At 42.5% G+C, this 23,712-nt stretch overlaps 1 protein-coding gene across 2 annotated transcripts in view; it reads right to left on the reverse strand.

Annotated features, from left to right (window-relative positions):
- The window catches only part of CILP2 (cartilage intermediate layer protein 2), an 86,626-nt gene that overhangs the window by 30,773 nt on the left and 32,141 nt on the right, over positions 1-23,712 (reverse strand). For both annotated transcript variants that reach the window (XM_040320539.1, XM_040320550.1), the window contains exon 2: positions 5,602-5,871. In XM_040320539.1, coding sequence (XP_040176473.1) covers positions 5,602-5,871 — 270 coding nt within the window. The remainder of the gene's footprint in view (positions 1-5,601; positions 5,872-23,712) is intronic.

Genomic DNA, 23,712 nt, shown 5'->3' on the forward strand with positions numbered 1-23,712 from the left:
TAAAGACTCCATTGCCCTGGTTAATTGATAGACTACAATACTCAGTGTGCAACTGTGCAATCCCAAAGTACTTTGCACCCTGCACAGCCTGCTGGGTGAAGGAATTTAGGGGGAGAACGTCTTTGGCGTGCTCTCTCTGGACCGCCTCTTCAACCAAGGAGGACACCTGTGTGAGGTGTCTCTTCGGAAGCCTAGGCCGGAGTCTCGAAGACCTATCCACGCCTGTGCGGATCGTCCATTGGGAAAGAGAGGATCCCTGGCGGAGTGACCGGACTGTGTCCCAGCTCAACAGTGACCCGTGTGAGGACCGGGAACTGTTGGTGTCGGAAAGACCGCGGATCGGAGTTTCACAGATGGAGCAATCCGGAAAGGCCAGGCCTAGTTGGGTGAGACGGACACCTGCCCAAGTATACTGACTGTATTGCAGGAGGGTGAATCATCTAGACTTGCCATTGTGATTTGATTACCCGGGCATCATTCATCAGTTTATCTGTTCCCTTTTCCGGATTACAAATCAACCATTATGCACCACCGCATGCAACTAATATATGCCTGAACAGTTAAAACGATCATATTGACGTTTGGTCTGATCAACCAAACTACCCTGGTGTGGTACCTTATTTAAAGACTGCCTTTAAGGCAAAGTGAGTTGCTGATACATATATATATATATATATTTCTAGCTAAGTGTTTGGTTATATTAAGCTGCACAGCATTGTTGTCAGTGAGAGCTGGGTGAGGCCTGTAGGAGAGGTGCTTCAGTGTGAATATATCTTACTGAAGGAATCCCTTTGCTGTGCGCTTACACAGGTCCGTATAATTACCATAATCCAATCTGTATTTACTTGTTGCTATTACTGACTCTTGCAGGGCCCTGTAAGTATTCCACTATCTGTTTTACCTTTGTTCTTTTATTTTTATGTTTTACCAAGTAAAGCTTCCTTGGTTAAGTTCAAATCTGTGTGCAGTCTCTCTATTATCCTGTAAAACCAGTACAACACAAGGTAACCATTTATTTGCATATTTACTGTGGTGTAATAAAATATTGTGCTTCTCAGCAGTCAGTGGGGTCCACAATTCTTACTGATACCAGTTGTGCCAAGGGAGTGTTCGAGACAGTTTCAGGGGTTGATAGCCAGAGCATAGGCCCAAAACAAACCAGCAGCTCCTTCGGGGGTAGTGCTACATGTAAATCCCAGTTGCGCTTGTGTGTTTCTCCCTTGTCTTTTCACAAATATTATAATCTGTACTGTGTAGGGAATTTGAACAAATTGGGGTTTTCTTTACTTTTCTTTTTTACTTTCTTTGTCAAATTTTTCTTTTGTCTTTAACTTTTCATGGAGGATAGATTAAAGCGGGGGTTCCAGGCATAATTTTTTTTTTTTTTTGCAAGCTAAAATTAATCACATTAAATAGCCCCTAAAACATATTAATAGCTCCCCAATTGTTCCAGAAATCATTGCAAACACTTGCCTTATATCCTCCAGCTGTTGTGGCCGTATCCATCATATGTGTGGGCATGTAAAGCCCAGTTCCTTTTTCTTCCTGCTTTTCAGGGAGAGGTGCATGCTGGGCGATTTTTAGGCACAGTAATGCCCAGAGACTCCTGGGAAATGATTGTCATCATTTCCCAGGAGGCAATGGGGTCTTAGGACAGGAAGTTGAACCACCTAGGACCAGAAACTAGGCAGATTAAGAAAAGGTTTTCAATGCAGTAGGCCAGACTGCTGAATTTCCACCGGACACTTTATTAGCTCATATTATAGTCATCCCCAAAGAGGGGAAGGATCTGGCGGAGTGCAGCAGCTATAGGCCGATTTCATTGCTAAACTCTGATCTAAAACTTTTCACGAAGTTATTAGCAAGACGGATCCAAGTCTGGCTAAACGGGTTAGTGGACATGGATCAGGTGGGATTCGTTCCAACACGGAAGGCAAGAGATGGTACAATAAGGGTCCTCAATCTGGTGCAAGAGGCGACTGACGGGGACATCCCTTGCGTGTTCCTAAATACCGATGCCGAGAAGGCTTTTGATAGAATGAGTTGGAATTTCCTGTTCTCAGTGCTGAGACACGTAGGCCTGGGTTAGAATATGTTAAGATGGATTGGGAGTGTCTACACAGGTCCGCGTGCCGCAGTGAGAGTTAACGGGATATTTTCCAAAACTTTCCAAATCACAAATGGAACACGACAGGGATGTCCCCTGTCACCGTTACTATTCGTGCTATCTTTGGAGCCTTTATTAAACAAAATATGCCAAAACCCGGACATACAGGGTATCCAGATAGGGGGGGGGCATAAAGTATCAGCATTCGCAGATGATCTGCTGTTCGCTATATCAAACCCACATGTCTCTCTTCCCAATCTCGTCAAAGAAATCGCTAAATTCGGAGAGCTCTCCAATCTAAAAATAAACCAGGCAAAATCTGAAGCAATGAGTGTGTCAATGACACCCCAGAAACAGTCGATTATACAACAAAACTTTGGTTTTAAGTGGAAGACCGCGCTAAAATACTTGGGTACCCTGATTCCAGTAAATATAAAAGAAGTTTTTAAAATAAATTTCCCACCACTTCTTAATTCAGTAAGAACGCTGCTTGAGAAATGGCAACATGGACTACATTCATGGTTCGGCAGAATAAATATAGTCAAGATGAGCATTTTGCCAAAAATTACGTGTTTGTTTCAAACTCTGCCGACAACTATACCACCGGTCTTTCTCCGGCAAATTAATGCCCTCCTGATGAAATTCATCTGGGCAGGGAAAAAGCCAAGGATAAAAAAAGAGGTGATGAGGTTACCCAAGTGTTTTGGGGGAATGGCAGTTCCAGACATTGCCAAATACTACCAAGCGGCACACTTGACGAGATTGATAGATTGGTGCAGAAATGGGCACTATAAAAGGTGGGTTGAGGTAGAACAGCAGATTTGCCCAATAGCACTAAGTAGGGCTCCTTGGTGCTATAATATACTACCAAGTAAGATGAAGAAACATCCTATAATCGGCCCAACGTTGTTAATTGCATCCAAAATATGCAAAAATCCAAAATTTTCAACAAATTACTCTCCCCTGTTCCCTATATTAGGGAACCCAGAGTTTATACCAGGTACAGTAGGAGCAGTTTTTAATAAATTAAAAGAAAGGGGCAAGGTGCAGGTATCACATTTTCTGCAAGCTGACACGTGGCCATCAATTGAGGTCCTAACGAAGAGAGGGGGGAATTATGAGTTAAGTTTTTGGCAAGCATTTCAAATAAGTTATTTTTTAAGATCCCTGGGACAACCATCTAACTTCCGGCGACAACTAACAAAATTTGAACAATATTGTGATGAGGAGGAACCAATAAAAAGAGTGAGCTCAAAGATGTATAAAATATTGAACTCTCCCCAGGAGGATTTCGAGCTGCCGGTATTGGGTAAATGGGAAAGAGATTTGGGGAGAAACTTCTCACAGATTCAACGTAAACGTATAATTCATCTAGCATTAAACTCCTCAATATCCACGCGAATACAGGAATCCAATTATAAACTATTGTCCCAATGGTATTACACACCAGTAAAGCTGCATACATTTTCCCAAGAAAACTCAGAGTACTGTTGGAGATGTGGTCTGGAGCAGGGAACCTTGCTGCATATTTTTTGGTCCTGTGTAAAAGTAAGAGAATACTGGAAGGAAGTTCAGAGAATTGTTCAAAAATTTACGGAGTTCCAGATTCCGGATGACCTGGCTTTTTTTCTGCTCCATAGTTCACAAATCCCAGTGCGAGAGTATAAAAAGTCGGTGATATGTCACCTGATAAATACAGCCAAAAATGGAATAACATTACAGTGGAGAGATAGTAGACCACCCTCTATTGCGAGATGGCTCAATAGAGTGAGAGAGACTGGAGCCATAGAGCACTTGATTCTCTCAGCCCGGAACAAAAGGTAACAGTATGTAGAAATATGGACAGGCTGGAATCAGTTTATGAGTACGGAAGAAGGGAAGAGACTATTGGAGGAATAGAATGGGGAGAGAAGAGCCCACTAGGGTAGAAGTATGATGGGGGAGGTCGAAGAGATGAATTAAGGGAGGATCCGCCCGTCTCCGGCGGGGAGGGGGAGGGGCGGGGGTGGGGGGGGGTCTTACCCCCATTTTCTTTTCTCTCTTTTTCGTCGAGGTTTGTTTTGGTTTTATGTTTAAGGAGGGGTTAGATAGGGCATTTGAAAGGACAAGGGAACAGAATGGGGAAAGACTTGTGAGGTTAATATAGGGGTCTTCAGGAAACAAAAAAAGAAGCTATGGACAAGAAGCTGGTTAGCATAAGAACAGGATAAAGGGACTAGGTTGGTAATTGTTTTGGTTTTTCTTTTTTTATTTCTTGATTCCCTCTTGTTTTTCTTGCTAATCTTCTGTAAGATTGAAGGAATAATAACTATATGATTATGTACGCATGGTATATGTTATGTTAAATTTCTGTGACCTTGACCATAAAATAAAATAAAGGAATTAAATATGAAAAAAAAAAAACGTTTTTTTTTAAATGGAAATGAATAGAAAGTTCATTTTTAGGGTGGAACTCCGCTTTAAGTCACAAGGATGGGGCATTCTATGCAACTTTGTGGCACAAGATCATTTTAAAAGTAATCTGTAAATAGATTAATCAGTTAACAAGAGACTTCTGTTACAAATATTGAAGGGAAAGGGATGTTTATTAGCTCAATCCTCTTCTAGCATAGCGCATAAACTTCTCAAGAAAATGCTGCTGATAGCATGCTGGGGTCTTTAGTATTTAAATTGAAAAACAGCATAAAAATAATGCTATGTGACTCTTATATTGAGCACTGTGCTGCATATTATAAAACCTAGGCGCTAAACTGATCAGATTTTGGGTTTGGAACTGGACTCCATCTGTCACTGACAGACAGCAGTGCTACTGCCATGCCAATGGCTGCAACGGCCTGTCTCCCATATGATTAATCACAGGATGTTTTATAATGTGAGGCAGTCAGAAAATATACTATTTTAGCTTGTATTTTCTTTAACCATTTCAATGTATATTAAGCCCAACTTTTTTTATTTAATCTAACGCCACTTGCTACACGAGGGGCACGAGGGGCACTACCGCAGCATCGCTGTAAACAGCAGGATCAGACGATTCACTGTTCCAGCAGCCAGACCGTCATCCCTGTTCGTTCTGCAGAAGGAAGAATCAACTTGGATCGCTCTTCGCAAAGTTCCTACACTGTCTCCAGATTGGTGAGAAGACACCTGCCCACAAACTCAGTACCATTCACTACCATACTCCACAGGACACTACACTACACCTTACACCTGGATTACTTTAAGGATTACTACTGGTCAGTCTCAGCTTCTTTGCCTTGACTGCATACCACTGTGCCACATTTAAAAGTCTTGATTCTTTGAGCTCCAACTGCCGGTGAAGACAACGGCAAGGCCTTGCATTTTTTAACACTGCTATTCTATCGCTATTTAAAGGGACACCCCACTAGTGCCTATATTACTTCATCTCTCATTAGGATTAAAGGTATAACAGGCCAGCATGGGGTTCCCCTTTAGCAGTGGTATTATATAGTAAGTATTGTAGATTCTTTACTTACCAAGTGGGCACTGAAACCGAACATGGTAGTTAGAGCAGTTGTAACCTTTTTTCTGCTCTTTGTTGATGCACCAGAAACCTTTCTCTGGATCAGTGTGTACAACTTCCTTTGTGTCCTTTGGAGTAGCCCATTCTGTTGTTCTGGCCTCAATGGCAACAGGTCTGAGGCACAAACGATGTGGGTAATAGAAGCGAATCGCCTCTATGGTTTCAAAATCTCCATCATCACCTGGGTGGTCTACATTAAACCAAGAGGTCCAGTCTGTAGCACCTAAGATATAAGACATCGATTTTAAAACAGTTGGAGACTGATGAGCTACATACAGTATATGAAACACATGGACTCAATTTAAAATTCTTGGAAGATAGTATTTCTTACCCTGCCAACCGGAAATGCTAAAAGTGCTGGGCACAGTACTGGAAAACCAAGCAGAGACACACTTGTAGTAATTAAATTTAGCTGCCAGAGTGAGCAAAACATAAATTATCTAGTCCTTAGTACTTGGAACCGTAAATACTAAAATACATACTGCCTTTTTTTTTTATGTTCTTGGTTCAATAACATAATTTCCATGCACTGCCCTTTAACATCTTTTGCTGAAAACGATAAACATGCTACCCTTCCCCAAACCCTATACTCACAAAAACGCAACAGTATTTCCAAAGTTGTAGTTGGATTATCTCGGATCTCTATATCACTGACATTAAGATGGCCAAATACATTAGATGGCAACATTAGATGACCTGGATAGGGAGCTGCTTATATGTTAATTACATCATGCCACTGCCAGTGGAGGCAGGCTGGGTAAGAAGTGAAAGGAAAATGTATAAAACCTTGTGCATTTTTTTTTGTGTTTTTTTCTTAATTAACTGTGACCAGAGGTGTCTATAGCACAGCTTTGTAATAGGCTCAACTGGAAAGGTCGTGTGACCAACCTTATCAGGGAATACCTGTTAGATAGGTGAGGCACCTGTACATGCTCGTGTCCTTGCTTGCAGGTCTGTGCATAGAGATGAGGCATGCAGGAGTGTGCATGTTTGTGCACATGCTTCACAGTGTGTGTGCAGATGTGTAGGCCCACCCAGCAGTTTAGCTACAAGGGGAGTCTGGGGTAGGATCTTTGTAATTTGAGCAGTGGTCCTCTGCTCACTTTCTAACCACCCTAAAGTCTAATTTCTTCTGTACCAGAAAGAGTGTTATTGCTTCTCTTATTGCATTTACCAATTAATTCAAATACAGTTAAGCTCAGTTCCCATTGCAGTTCCCATCTGATTCATTTTTAACCTCCCTGGCGGTATGATTATGACAGGAATTTTTTACCAAAAGCGGTACAATTTTTTGCATGGAAATTTGGTGTTATGTATTGTAGGCCTGCAAATCTTAGTAATTACTGTTTTCATTGTAAGTTCACTAATTAGACAGGGAACATTCTGACAGTGGTTGAAATATAAATCACAGAAGATAAGATAAGAGTTAACCTCTCATAACAGGTGGTTAAAAATAATTGGGTGTTTTGGGAAAGTTATGTAAATTGAATAAAATATATAATTAATTAGACAATATTGAATAAAGTAATTAGCTTGTATGTATGTACCGTATTTATCGGCGTATATCGCGCACTTTTTTCCCCTTAAAATAACAACCTTGTGAAGACTTACAGAAAACGTTTGACCTCTGTCATTGCCAACAAAGGATTTATAACAAAGTATTGAGATGAACTTTTGATATTGACCAAATACTTATTTTCCACCATAATTTGCAAATAAATTCTTTCCAAATCAGGCAATGTGATTGTCTGGATTTTTTTTCCATAATTTGTCTCTCATAGTTGAGGTATGCCTATGATGACAATTACAGGCCTCTCTCGTCTTTTTAAGTGGGAGAACTTGCACAATTGGTGGCTGACTAAATACTTTTTTGCCCCACTGTATATATATATATATATATATATATATATATATATATATATATATATATATATATATATATATATATATATATAAAATAAATAATACAGTACCTTAGTGAGACATAACAGATAAGGTGGGGTTGTTGAAAGTTCATTCTCCGAAAGTAATTAATCTGTCATCCTTGAAGTTGTGGCTAACACAGCTGGGTGCCAGACTGCCTCTACACAGATGTCTTTAATTGGACAAAACCAGTTATAAATAATTTTTAATGAACATATAGGAAATGGAATTCTAGGAATAATTAAGTTTGTCTGGTTGTAGGACAGGTGTTACATTGACATAGATCTTAGCAACCAATCACATCTAGGAGAGATGGCTGAGATAAGACTTGTGAGGGTATATAAATGCCAGTTTTACAATTGTTAGTCAGACAAGTCAGATAGGAGCTCATAAGGCTGACCTCTGTGTATGCTGCCCTATTGCACGGGTCATGGGGGTGAAAACCAATGGGCAATTATCTGTTCAGATAGGCATCTATCAGGCTGACTGTTTGTCCATGCAGCCCTATCGCACATGTGGCAGGCGGTCAGAACCAGTAGGCAAATATCTGTCCTTTTGTTGTAACTTGTCTCCTCGTACGAGTCAATAAAGTATACTTCTTAACTTGTTTCTGTGTGTGCTCGCAGTGAATTTACCAGGATGAGAGGGTGGTCGGATGTCCAGTAATCTAATCTCTTTCAATTACTTACTTAAACCTGACCAAACAAGACTATAGTAGACATCCCAGATGTGATAAAGTTTGAAACACAAAATCATGAATTATAATCGAATAAATAATATAATTGTATTCAATAATGTAATACAAAATAATGAAATTTGTCAAACAAAGAAAATTCAATAAACATCCTGAGTGTGATACATTTTGAAACAAGGTACAGCACAAAGCCAGACGTCACAATCAGGACAATGGAACCTGCTTTATTTTCGGACTTTCTTTCCATTGCCATCTCTCTTTGAACAGCAAACCACGCACATCCTGGTAGGTGCTGCCTTTTTTGCGGTTGACGGTATGTAGTCCATAAAGTGACGACCAGTCAGGCATTCTGGGTTGACAACGTCAACAGCACGTCATCCAGGTCTGTTCACAGCTACTGATGGCGTCTGGTGGTTGACAAAAATCTGCTCAGCCACCTTCCAGATAAAAACAGAATGAACAAGAGGCTTGTCACTCTTTGCTCTGTACAGGATTTATGCATTCCAAAGGCATTGTTCCATAAGATGCCTGAAAATCTTCTCAGGCAAATTTCATTGCCTGATCGGCTCTGTCGACACCTCCCATTTTGTTATTTAAGTCTATCACGACTTGCGGCTTCAGCACATCTTTCCCACCTTTTGTGTGGCCCAGGGCAATGGAGTTATTGTGCACAGTACTCATGAGACACACGTCCTTCTTGTCTCGCCATTGCATTGCCATCTTCTTACCCTTCAGCTAGGCAACTATTTCTCTGGTTTTGAGTTTTTTTCTTGGCAAACATAGATGGCATGTTACATCGGTTAGGCCTAACGGTACTATACGCATCAGTCTTGTTTTGTAGCAAAACCTTACAGTTCCAGAGATGTGTAGAAATTGTCTGTGGTCACACAATATCCCTGGTTCAGAAATGACTCCAGCAGTGTAAGGACAGATGATGAGGCCATCCCAAAGCCACTGTACCTGGGGTTGAACTTTGTGCCTTTACCAATGTAAATGACCGAATTCCAGATGTATCTGGTGGATGACTCGCAGAGCATGGAGGATTTTATGCCAAACCACGCTCTTTTGGATGCAATAAACTGTATCCAGCTTAGGCGTTTCTTGTAGGCCATCAAACTTTCATCCACGCTGACGTCTCTTTCTGGCACGTAGGTGCGCTGGAAATTGGTCACAAGAATTTGGCATACCTCCCAGATTTGTTTTAGTTTGGGCACAGGATGCGTGGCCTCATCAAATTCTTCATTGTTCGTGAAGTGGAAATACTTCATGATGAGAGAAAACCGGTATTCTGACATCACGGTGCCAAAAAACGTAGTGGCCAGTAACTTATTAGTGGTCCAGTACTATTTTTGGAGCGGTTTCCCCACCACCCACTGAAGAATGATGAGTCCCAGAAACTGCCAGATGTCCTCTTTGGTCACCGGTTCCCACTTTCTGCTTCTGGAAAACCTGGCATGCAGCGTAGCGGATTGCTGCTCTTGGTAGCAATTGGTCTCTGTGTCAATTACCTCCTCAGTGGGGAATAATTGCAGGTATGCCAGAGGGTTGTCATGCTCAACATCTTGGGGGTGCTACCTGGTCCATATCGCAGTCAATAGGGCACCAAATGCGCACATCGCTGAGGTCAGGTGCAGGATCATTGTCGTTGTCACTTGCCAGATCAGTGTCAGTGTCAGACGACACATTTCCCCACGACTCACTATTGCTCAGTTCTGCGAGCAACTCTGTGTCGCTGTCGCTGTCACTCAACTGGTCCAAAAGCGCTTTTGTAGTAAAGTGGCGTGTTTTTGATGCCATGTTATAAAGATTTGGGCACAAATGACAGTAAAATGGCAGGTAGGGGCACTGTACAGTCATCAAGTGTCAGATCTGAGGTGATACAGTGTAATCCTCTCAGATTACAATGTCTCACCTCTTTTATGTGTGTTTCACTTTTTGAAATTCCCGCCCAGTTCTGCTCCCATGCGCCGCTGCTGCTCACATGGAATGGAACCAGGAAGTCAGATTCCGGCCTTCACTCTCGCCGGCGATCACAGCGGATGACATTGCTGGATCTCCAGGAGAAGGTAAGGGGACTCCGCTGCCAGCTCTGCAAAGCTACCCTGAGCGTGACTCTGGGTTACCACTCCTGGCAGAGAAAATCAACAATGAGTCACGCTTGGGAATACCGCCAGGGAGGCTAACTGCATCTGATTCGCATTACATGTGAACTGAACTGGCTTTCAATGGAGCTGGTTCACACATGTCTGGGGCAGCTGCAGTCCGATTTTGACAAGGGTCATGTGCGATTTTGGGTCTGGTTTAGGTGCGAATTCAACAAAAAATTCACACCTGAATAGCACCTGAACTGATGAACAAAACTACACCGGACTCAGAACTGCAAACCGTAGCCAGACATGTGTGAACTAAATGTGTGAACCTAGCCTTAGAGGTGTGCAAACCTGGGTATTCAAATGCAGAGATCTTATCCCTGCAGTCCCCCAAAGGGGTAAAAAAATATTTGTTCATTAATTTTACTTTTCAGCATCTTTTAAAATCAGCTAGACTGTTCCTTTTATCTGATGAAGAACAGACCTTACTGAACTCCTGAGGGTTGCGCTTGCGTAGACCTCCTGTGGGGTGACGCCCTTGCAATGTCCATCCCGCTAGTGTTGAACAGATACCCACCCCCCATTTTTTTCTTTTCTTTTCTATTTTGTGTCTGTTTCACCCTCTTATCTTTTCAACTGATGGCTTTGCCTCGCGTTACTCGGAAGCTGATCTCTTCCTCCAATTTGGTTACGGTCATAGGGTAGCTGGTAGCCCGACAGTGTACACTAACCAGTTATTATAGCAATGTTGAGTATATTAGTTTATGTGGTTTGGACTGGTTCTTGGGTTGAATAGTACGATTTATACACTGAACCAACATGTAATTTTCTTTCGTTTGACATACGGTATATGCCATTCTTCTTGGAGACTGAGTGTGAATCTTCTATTGTAGACCTTTATATCTGTTGAACTGTCGAATTTGACCACAGTTGTACTGTACCTTTCTTTTGTACCTTTCAATAAAATTTATACTTGAAAAAAAAAATCAGCTAGACTGACCCTAAAAAAATGTGTGCACTGTATTAAAGTCTAACTAAAGGCAACATTTTTTTTTTTTTTACTTTTGCATACCGTGAACATGGATTAGAACACATGGCAGTTTTTTTTTTGCTGTCTGTTACGCCAGTTGAAATATTCACCACCTCTGTTGGTGCTGTTTACTTTTAATATTGAGAGTGAAAGTAAACGAAAACCTTACATATTGGATTGTTCCCATAACGGTAAGTTTTTCAATATGGACACTGGCTCTGGTGACCCTGGTGACAACCAGGGATTTGTTCACTTTGGAGGGATTTCTTCTCACTTTCTGTTTCGGCTATGGGACTGGAAGAATAGGGAAGTAAGATGTGCCTGTGTTCAAATCCTAATAGCTTTTATATGTATATAAACCATCAGCTAAAGGGGTGCGACCACATGTTAACACTTACCGGTAAAAGTTTTCAACATTTTCTAAAAAAAAACGTCCTTACAAATCATGGAGGTCATACAAAATGCTACATGTAATAGTTTTTGTCGTGTATTCATTTTTGGATTAACTAATTTGAGTAAAACTGAAGATTTTGTAATCTGAGTTTTATATTATCAACCTTTTGATTTATATAATCTTTATTTATTTTCTTCATATTTATAAAAAATACATACATATAACTATATATCACGAAACCAGTAAAAGGAAGACATTTTCTAACAATTTTCTATTATCTTTTTTATCGCCCTGACTCTTTTCTTTCTTATCCCTACCCCCCCTTGCCCCCGTTCTATGTCCTAGTGTATGTTTTAACCTCGCTCTCTACCTAGTTTAATTTATTTCTATGGGGCCTTCCTTTTTACTCCCTTTTTTGTGCTTTACGTAGGAAATTGTTTGTGTTTATTGAGCCATTGAATAAAATTGTACTTTTCAAAAGGGGTGTACTCATTTATGCTGAGCACTGTACATGTACAGTAGTAGCTATTTGCCCCATATTGACACTATATCAACTGTAGTATTTGCAATTTGCAGAGCAGAATAGGGACTAGCCAGAGAGTGATTACTTTTACACAGTTGGCCAGCTTAAACATGTATTGCAAAGCACTCATCCAGATTTAGTAGGAAGCAAAGGAACATTTTTCCAATCAGACACACATGACAAAAAAACTGACAGCGTTTGTAAACTTCCCTTAGACCACTTTCACACTGAGGAGCTTTTCAGGTGCTTTCACGCTAAAAACAGCGCCTAAAAAGCTCACGAAAACGTATAGCCATTAAAATCAATGAATGCTTTCACACTGGGGCAGTGTGCTGGCAGGGCTGTTAAAAAACTCCCCTCTCTATTAAAATGAATGGAAAGCTCTTCAAAAGCTCCTGAAAAGCTCTTCAAAAGCGCTCAGTGTTTTTACTGGCAGTTTAGAAGCGCCTCCATGTGATAGTGACCTTACTCAATCAGCAAGAGAAGATTTTTTTCTAATTCCTGTAGTTGTGCTTTAAGTATACCCTCAGTATAAAAGGCCCATCATTCTGTATATAACAAAAATTGTACTTTATTTATTTACACAGGCAGCTTCTGGACCATACTCAGTTTCTTGAAATTACTGTAGATAGTCCTTGAAACCACTATGAAAGCAAGTCATCCATGTGGAGATGGAATGACTTACATTAGATTCTACCCTAAACACTTACATTTACAAGCTATAGTATATAGTCGCACAAGTGCCTCCTCACTCCACATCTAGTATGCTGAAACACCGTAGATGTCGTCACTAGGCTTCTCCCGACGCGTTGCATCACATGTCACGTGACTCTTTCAGACAAAATTGTTATTTGTCATTGTGACAAACCCTCAGTCCTCAAACCGCTGTCAATGCTTCCTCTGTCCAGATCCAGCCCCATCCAATATTCTTTAGCCCCCCCCCCCCCCCCCAGTCAACAGACAATACCTCAGTATAGGGTAAAAACCAACAGCCTACTTTATTCAAGCACATGTTATACAGATCCGACGGGTTCAACTGTCCAATGACAATGGACACGCAGGTCAGGTGTGTTTAACTTCTCATCAGTAAACAGTCTTATCAGGGGGGCTGCTGGAGGAACCCCCCTCCCTCTTTCCTCCCAGCAAGACACTTACACATTCCATAATAGTTGAGGCAGACAGCCACAATAGACAATAGAATACAGTCACACCCCAAACCATCACAGTAAATAGTCCAACAACATGAGACAGCACACATTATATATACATATATGCAGAATTGAGTCTGACTACCACAGATCTTAGTGGGGTTCTCATTCACCCTGTGCTCCTATTAGAGACACAGGGTGATTTACACATAAGAGGGGAAGCTGGACAAGGAGCCTCCAGAACTCTCCAAGGCAAGCTGAGTTCCACAAACCCCGGCCCAAAGTCCGTCCTGTCAGGCCTTGTACTCACGACCGGATCTGTGCGCTGGAAACTGTCTGCCCGACAGTTTCCGGCGTACAAGGCTGATTTGTGTTTTGTTCCGCTGGCGTGTACACACCAGCGGACCAAATTCCCGTCGTACCGGAACGCGTGCACGTAAACTACGTACGACGTCACTATAAAGGGGAAGACCAAAGTTAATGGCGCCGCCCTCTGTTCCTCTTTTGCTAGTTACGGGTTTGCTCGTGTTAGTGAAGGTTTGGTTAGAGCTGATTCGCGCTTCTCGGTCTCCAGGCTTTGACAGCGTGTATTCACGGGTTCAGTGCGTGTGCTTGCGGTAACGTAGTTGTCATTCGGCTATAGGCAAGCAGGTTGTTTCTGCTTTAGCAGTTGCATCCTGTGCGCTCGTATCTGTTTGTCACGCGTTTGTCGCAGGTAGTGCTGGATTTGCGAGTGCTTTCTGTTTCAGTGTGTTCTTGACTGACCAGCCGGCCGGTTTGAAGCCATGATGGAGCAGCAGCGTCAATTTTCGCGAGTTGGTGCTGTTTATGGGATGGCTGCTGGATATGTTCATTTGTCCAGTACTTTGGCCAGAAACAGGGGGCGGAGGCGTTTCTGGACCAAGAATTGGTTGCGCCAGCGTGACCAGTTCTCACATATGCCTCTGCTTAGGGAACTCCAGGAGAATAATCCTAATGACTTTAGGAATTTTCTCCGCATGACGGACCCCGTATTCAACCGTCTGCTGGATCTTCTGTCCCCCTATATCACGAGGCAGGACACTGTGATGCGCCAAGCCATCACGGCCGAGCAGAGGCTTATTGCCACGTTGCGGTACCTGGCGACTGGGAGGAGCCTGCAGGACCTCAAGTTCTCGACAGGCATCTCTCCGCAGGCGCTTGGGGTCATCATACCGGACACGTGTGCTGCCATCATCAAAGTTATGCATGAGGAGTATATTAAGGTAAGTTTCCTGGCTCTAATAATGTGGCCAACTAACTTTATTTTTATTTTCCCAGATATGCTGTGTGTTTAACTAACGTTACCTTTTCTCCCTATGCATGTTGATATCAGCTTTACATGTTTTATTCTTGGCCTACCTGCATATTTGTCCCTTACCCAATATTAACCTGTCCAGCATGCTATCCTAGGGACAAACCCACCTTGCCATTTTTTCAAACAGGACTTTTTGGTTTTTGTGTCCCCCCCCCCCCCCTTCAAACTTTTATTGTCCCCATCAGAGGGCTGTGGAGTCTCTTAATGAAGTGGCCCTATATATTTCATTTCCCAAATTCTCCATGCACATTTTTCTAATGCAATTTTAATACTGTGAACTGTCACAAGGATGCTTGTAGGATGTTTTTGTTACAAAGTACTAAATCTCTTTTTTTGTTTGTCCCCACAGCTACCCTCCACACCACAGGAATGGCAGTCTGTGGCTTCCCAATTTGCCCAGCGGTGTGATTTTCCAAACTGCGGTGGAGCAATAGATGGGAAACACGTCCGCATTGTGCCCCCACCCCGCTCGGGGTCCTACTATTATAATTACAAGGGTTATCATAGTATTGTGTTGATGGCGGTGGTGTCGGCACAGTATGAGTTTCTATATGTGGACGTGGGGAAGAACGGCCGGATGTCTGATGGGGGAGTGTTCGCACGGACTGATTTCTATGATCGTCTCCAAGCTGGTGGTCTGGCATTGCCACCAGATGAAGATAATGTGGAAGGACTTCCGTTTGTGTTCCTAGCGGACGAGGCTTTCGGGCTTGGTCCTCACCTCATGCGGCCTTTTCCCCAGAGGACCCTCACCTCAGAGAGGAGTGTGTTTAATTTTCGGTTGGCCAGGGCTCGGAGGGTAGTCGAGAATGCCTTTGGGATACTCACCAACCGGTTCCGCCTGTTCAGGACATCGATACATCTGGCGGAATATAAATTGGACACCGTTGTATTTGCCTGCTGCATTTTGCACAACTTTTTACGCAGGCACTCCCAGACGTACCTACCCGACATCGGTTCTGAGGCAAGACTACCCTCAGATCCCCTTCCCGGGCTGGACACTGGTCGCGCTGGCTTGGCCCCCCAATCAGCTCGTGAGGTACGCGACAAATATGTTGAGTACTTCATGGGTCGGGGGGCCATTGCTATGCCAGATCATATTTCTTTCTAATTCGGCCCCCAAAGAAAGGAATATTCTCTCAAATAATAAATAATTAGACCATTGGACTTTATACAGTTGTTTGTCATTAATGCTTTTTCTCTTTTTCTCTGTCTTCCTGGTTCTCTAACTAACTTCTTCAATTGTAATGCATAATTGATTTCTCCACTTTTAGTAACTAACCACATTTTGCACAGTATTCACTCATCTACAAACAGGGTATTGAGTCTAGAAATAATAAGCAACTCCATTTGTAAATTTTGAGGTCAAGTATTTTAATTTTTGCTTGTTCATGACCCCAAAAATTATTTTATATTTTTTTCATTACTCCCTGCTTTTGTACTTAGGAGTCAAAAAAATTTTTTTTTTTTTTTTTTTTTTTTTCAGGTAATTCAACCAAAAATATTATGCAGATTATACATTTATTAACAAGTTCACTTTTTTTTTTATCAAATATAGTTAGATTTATTGTTTACATATATATATATATATATATAGATTATATTTGGTGGGGTGTTTAGCGCCTTAATTTTTTTTTTGGGCATATTTTTTATGCACAAAAAACAATAATTTTTTTAACATTTTTTTTGTTTTTGGTGTGTTTTTCTAAAACTAAATTTTTAGGTGAGAATTTGGAGTCAAATCTCTACTTCACTAAATTCAGTGATTAGAGAGATTTATAATTCTATATATATATATTTTAAATTTTTTACCGTTGTTTATTCTTTATGGTCTAAACTTTATAGTATCCCAAAATGTTCAACATGGTCAAAAAGTAACAAAATCCTATTCCAAAAATATAAAAACTCACAACAGCAGTCAGTCATGGTGTGCTTTCACACTGGAACACGCCAAAATTGGAAGATACACACATTCAGTGCAAACTCGCCAAATGTCATTGGTTCAACAGACAAATGGCCACATGTGCTATCTGACATCATGGGTGATCAATGTCTGTGTTTTGTGGGAGCAAACCCTTCCTCTCAACTACTTGAGGATGGAGGAGGGGGTTGGACCCACAAAGCACAGACATTAGATATTCTGTGATGGCAGATAGCACATGTTGGCACACTGTGTGTGTATCTTCAAATTTTGGCGTATTCATTATTCAAACTGTAAAAATGTTTGTGGGGGCGGGGGATGGGCGGGGGGTGTTTCAGTCTTTGACACGGCCCATCATGTCAATAATGTTCTTAAAATTAGATTCGATGACCATCATTCTTTGCCGCATATTGTCCATTTCCGTGCTGCATTCCAAAAGCACATTTGTTACATTCTGTTCCATGAGAAACATCCTTTCACGCATATTGTGCATTTCAGTGCTGCACTCCATTACCTGCTGAATAATTATAGCAGCACTTGCACGTGAAAATATTGGCACACCATCCTCCTCCCCTAAAACCAACAAAAAAAAAGGCATTTACAACATTATTTTTCGATGAGGCCTATCTACATATGTTTTTTTGAATCAAGCTAGGGTGACACTGACCTGATGGGCTTCTCCTTTCCACCTCTTCGACATCTTCTATCACTCCTCCTTCTTCCACCACCTCCCCATCATCTTCAATCACTCCTCCTTCTTCCACCACTTCCCCATCATCTTGGACTCCTCCTTCATCCATCAATCCACCTTCTTTCAATTCGCCAAATTGTTCTTCCGCCACTTGCCCTTCATCTGCTATGACTTCTAAGTCCAAAATTACTTCTTCCTCCTCTCTTCCTTCCTCCTTTCTTCCTTCCTCCTCTCCTTCCACATCCTCTTCTCCTTCCACATCCTCCTCTCCTTCCACATCCTCTTCTCCTTCCACATCCTCTTCTCCTTCCACATCCTCTTCTCCTTCCACATCCTCTTCTCCTTCCACATCCTCTTCTCCTTCCACATCCTCTTCTCCTTCCACATCCTCCTCCTCCTCCACATGTTGAGATGGCAGATTTTGGCCTTGTCTGGCCCTCTCTGCCTCCTCCAAATGCTGGCGACTTCTTTCCCCTGAAATAAAACAAAAAAAATGTAGACTCATCAGCACACAGATATTGGAGAGCATAAATCGCACACATTGCTTAGAAGATGCTTTCATTTAGTTACTTTTATCTTTCACCAAACCTACATTTAGCAATTACTTCTATATGGCAAGCTCTGATCCTGCCCCTTTTTAGCAAAGTGACACACATGGATGTCCCCCCTAAACTGTATTTCTGGGAGACCCTACCAAAACCCATTTTTTATTTGTGGAGACACAGGTGCTCTGCATTGCAGATGTGAAAACATCTGCTTTAGTACCACTGTTTTTAGAATGTATCCTGTTTGCCTTTCCCATTCTCATACTTTTTTTTTCTAGAACTAGCTTTTACACAATGTTTACAAACAAAGTTTTTGGCCAGTGAGCCATGTCCAGGTGTGTTGTTCCTGGAATAACCGAGCCTTTCTGATAAACTATGTGATGTTACGTTGTTTACTAAGAACACTGTTTGTAAATATGTAGTTATTTATGTCCTAAAAAATAAATGACAACATGTCTTTAAAATTACAAGCAGGCCAAGGAGGCAGATGGTGAAATATACATGGCAACACATTATTGCAGACAATCCCCCCCCCCCCCCAACCCCAATATATATTTACTTACTTTTACGCAGAATTTTAAGTATTTTCTTCATCTGATGTGGCTCCCTCAATTTTAAGTCTGACCATCGTTTCCTCAGCTGTTCCTTGGACCTGGTGATCCCAAACATCCTCTGCATTCTCCTCGCCACCTTGTCCATAATATGTGCCTTTCGGCGGTTAGGGGTCTTGTATGGCCCTAATTCACCATCATAGTCCTTCTTTCGCATGATGTAAACTAACTCCACCATTTCCTGGAACCGCATATTAGTGGCTTTATATCTTCTTTTCCTTGATCGGGACGTCCCTGCCTCTGTCCCTTCACTTGTGGCATGAGAGCATCGTGCCCGCTCGTGTGACATCGCCATCTTTCCTTTCCCACAGAGATTATGGGCGTGGAAAAGATGAATTCTTACGCCATGGGCGGAGAAGAGGGCGGCGTTTAATACATACGCGGAGTGTAGAGAATGCAAACAACGTGTTTACGTCGGTTACGCGGAGAATCTTCGAGCGCATCCAGAACATACACAGTTAACGCCATATTTCCTAAACTCATTGATTAGGGGCCTCGCAAAGGTGACGAGGGCGGGGTTTCATAAATACGCGGAGTGTTTAAAAGGTTTACGCCGTGATTACGCATCTTACGCGGTAATTAGGCGAGCGTGAGAAACGAGGAGCGAGAGACAGGAAGGTAAGGAAATTAAAAATGTGATCAGCAGAGGCCTTGAAAATGTAGACACATGGGATGGGGGTTTGGGCTGTTGGTTGCACCCTTTTTAAGCTATTCTGTCTATGGGGTACCACAATGTTATTTTGGTATCCAAATGCTTTTGGACACCTCACAAAATAGAGATGTGAACAATGCTGTACCTCATTGACAAGTTTTTGAATGGTGTATTCAGATCAGGCAAAGTATTGTTCAAGTGTTGGTTGTACAGAGGTCATTAGGAAGTGTCTTTTATGTCATCCATTGTCAGGGGCATGAGATTTACACATGAAAGAGTGCCTAGATGAAAACTGTCATTTGTAAGCATTGTTTAATTTTATATATTTAAAATATTTACTGCAATGTGAACAATGGCTCTGCATCTAGCAAATCAATGTTTGGTACAAGCAATGCGGCCGAGCTGCCAATCATTGTTTAAACAAGAGAGACTGTGTTTGTAATTAGATATAGGTAATAAATTTGAAGACACATATTAGATCAAGGTCAACGCTGATCCTTTGGAATATTTATTTTTCTGTGGTTTATGTTTTTGTAATCTAGACTCAAAAAGAAATATAATTTGGGAAAAATTACAATGGACCTCCTACAAAGCAAGGAATCTATAGAGGCCTTACTTCAAAAATACCAGGACACGCCCATCCTGTGGAATTCAAAGCACTCTTTATATTGCAATAAAGAGGTACGAGCGGCAGCACTAGAAGAGCTAGCAAATTATATGCAAACTTGGGTGCCAGGATGCACTGCCAACATGGTGAAGGATAAACTTGCCAACCTCAGAAGCACATACAGGAGAGCATACAAAGCTAATAAAAGCCAAAAATCGGGAGCAGCAGCAAGACAAGCAAAGGAACCCAAACTGTGGTATTATAAACAGATGGCTTTTTTGCGGGACGAAATGGAAGGCAGGAAAACGATGTCCAGTCTTTCTTCCAACCTTTCCTCCATGCTACCTTCCAGCGGACATTCCCCAGATGACCACAGCCCTGCAGAGTCGGAGGAAGAGGGCCTGGCTGACAGAGATGCAGATCTGCCACCCTTCGATGAGGAGGTATAGTAGTTTCCTCTATATTTATGGCGTAAATAATTCTTGGTGGATTAATGATTAGATATTGTAAAAAAAAAACCAAGCTGGGAAAAAGCAAACAAAAAGGTGTACAGACAAATAGGTGTCAGGGATGACAACTGCAGGGGTCAGAAGTAGAGTGTATTCAAGTAATAATGAACAGAAAATACTAAACGAAAAACATGAAAATGAGTGTGGTTTTATTTAGCGAAATTGTAAAAAAATTCCTTTTTTTTCCACACAGGAAGAAGAGATCAGCCAGGAGGTGGCAGATCCTCAGGTGTCTGTCAGCCAGGAGGAGGCCGGGGTCAGTGGCAGCCAGGAGGAGGCCGGGGTCAGTGGCAGCCAGGAGGAGGCCGGGGTCAGTGGCAGCCAGGAGGAGGCTGGGCCCAGTGGCCTGCAGCAGGTCCACCCGGCCAGGAGAACCACCACCAGCCAGTCTTCTCCCCCCCAGGTGAGGCCATCAGGCCGAAGGAGGCAGTTGAGGCCTGTGGAGGAGGCAAGCCTCCGCATGATCCAGGAGGCAAGCGCCATCATGAGGGCCCCCCTCAACCCCACAGAGGCCTTCAGTGCCTCATTGGCCCATGATTTAAATGAAGGGGAGGAGGACCAGAGAAGACTGGCAAAGGCCCTGATGAACCAGGTCCTTTGGTGGATGCAGAGGGGCCTGCTGACCCCAGACACTGGGCTATGTGATCCAGCCCGGCTTGCGGAACACCATCCTCCTGCTGCCACATCAACCCCACCTGCAAGACCCCGTGTTCGATCCGCTGGAAGGCTGCCTGGAGGGAAGGCTGGAAAGAGGAGGAAACGTTGATTTTCTGCCTTCCATTTCCTTCCACATAAAGGACATCTTGTTTGTACTACCACAGTTTGGGTTCCTTTGTTTGTGTGCTGCTGCTTCATATTTTTGTGTTTGGCTCCTGAGGCTTGGAAGTTTATCCTTCACCATGTTGGAAATGCAAGTTTGCATATAGTTTGCTATCTATTCTAGTGCTGCCGTTCTTTTTATTTTTTGTGATGACATTTGCCTGAATAAAAGGCCTTTTGCTTTCATTTGAAAACATGCCTATTGTTTGATATACTGTGGGGATTATTAGGCAGCAAACCTTTAATAAATATACAATGGGTAATTTACAAAGGACACACTCCTTGGGGGGGGGGGGGGACATTTGGTGTGCCAACATGGTTTAATATTCTCTAATGAAACACCAAAAAAAAAAATTAATTTAAAAAAACATGTAAAAAAAAAATTGTTTAAATGGTGACATAACTAGAAACAAAAAAAAAATAAAAAAAATGCACATTCCTTTACAAAAATGACTACTCTAAATTATGGAGGACCACCAACCAAAACACACGTCTGGCATAGAAAACATTATTAAAGGATTACATCACAAGCAAGAAATGTGACATTTCAGTATGGGACAACTCTATTGAAATTGCATCAGCAAGAGAACGGGGTTATTCTAGCAAGAGAAGAATTAAGAAAACGAGGCTTTAAAATGTGGTTTAGTGCGCCTTTTTAAGACATTGTTCTCTTGCTAGAATAAAAGGTTTCTAATGACGAATGTGCCATATCCCAAAGAAACGCGAGTTTTACCTGAACGAGCGCTCCCGTCTCCTCATTTGGACTGAGCATGCGCGGGGTTTTTGTACGCTGCTTTTGTGTACAGACGACCGAACATGTCTGACGGACACGATTCCAGCAGACTGTTTTAAAGCAAGACCAGGAAACAGTTGTTCGTTGGAAAACGGTCTGGCCGACGATTGTTTGCTGGAATTCTGTACGTTACTGCCTACACACGAACGAACATGTCCGCTGAAACTGGTCCGCGGACCAGTTTCAGCAGACATGTTTGGTCGTGAGTACGAGGCCTTACAGTCATCCTGGTAGTATTATTCTAAGGCCTCGTACTCACGACCAAACATGTCTGCTGAAACTGGTCCGCGGACCAGTTTCAGCGGACATGTTCGTTCGTGTGTAGGCAGTAACGTACAGAATTCCAGCAAACAATCGTCGGCCAGACCGTTTTCCAACGAACAACTGTTTCCTGGTCTTGCTTTAAAACAGTCTGCTGGAATCGTGTCCGTCAGACATGTTCGGTCGTCTGTACACAAAAGCAGCGTACAAAAACCCCGCGCATGCTCAGTCCAAATGAGGAGACGGGAGCGCTCGTTCAGGTAAAACTCGCGTTTCTTTGGGATATGGCACATTCGTCATTAGAAACCTTTTATTCTAGCAAGAGAACAATGTCTTAAAAAGGCGCACTAAACCACATTTTAAAGCCTCGTTTTCTTAATTCTTCTCTTGCTAGAATAACCCCGTTCTCTTGCTGATGCAATTTCAATAGAGTTGTCCCATACTGAAATGTCACATTTCTTGCTTGTGATGTAATCCTTTAATAATGTTTTCTATGCCAGACGTGTGTTTTGGTTGGTGGTCCTCCATAATTTAGAGTAGTCATTTTTGTAAAGGAATGTGCATTTTTTTTATTTTTTTTTTGTTTCTAGTTATGTCACCATTTAAACAATTTTTTTTTTACATGTTTTTTTAAATTAATTTTTTTTTTTGGTGTTTCATTAGAGAATATTAAACCATGTTGGCACACCAAATGTCCCCCCCCCCCCCAAGGAGTGTGTCCTTTGTAAATTACCCATTGTATATTTATTAAAGGTTTGCTGCCTAATAATCCCCACAGTATATCAAACAATAGGCATGTTTTCAAATGAAAGCAAAAGGCCTTTTATTCAGGCAAATGTCATCACAAAAAATAAAAAGAACGGCAGCACTAGAATAGATAGCAAACTATATGCAAACTTGCATTTCCAACATGGTGAAGGATAAACTTCCAAGCCTCAGGAGCCAAACACAAAAATATGAAGCAGCAGCACACAAACAAAGGAACCCAAACTGTGGTAGTACAAACAAGATGTCCTTTATGTGGAAGGAAATGGAAGGCAGAAAATCAACGTTTCCTCCTCTTTCCAGCCTTCCCTCCAGGCAGCCTTCCAGCGGATCGAACACGGGGTCTTGCAGGTGGGGTTGATGTGGCAGCAGGAGGATGGTGTTCCGCAAGCCGGGCTGGATCACATAGCCCAGTGTCTGGGGTCAGCAGGCCCCTCTGCATCCACCAAAGGACCTGGTTCATCAGGGCCTTTGCCAGTCTTCTCTGGTCCTCCTCCCCTTCATTTAAATCATGGGCCAATGAGGCACTGAAGGCCTCTGTGGGGTTGAGGGGGGCCCTCATGATGGCGCTTGCCTCCTGGATCATGCGGAGGCTTGCCTCCTCCACAGGCCTCAACTGCCTCCTTCGGCCTGATGGCCTCACCTGGGGGGGAGAAGACTGGCTGGTGGTGGTTCTCCTGGCCGGGTGGACCTGCTGCAGGCCACTGGGCCCAGCCTCCTCCTGGCTGCCACTGACCCCGGCCTCCTCCTGG

The sequence above is a fragment of the Rana temporaria genome, chromosome 1, assembly GCF_905171775.1.
Source record: "Rana temporaria chromosome 1, aRanTem1.1, whole genome shotgun sequence".
Taxonomy (NCBI): Eukaryota; Metazoa; Chordata; class Amphibia; order Anura; family Ranidae; genus Rana; species Rana temporaria.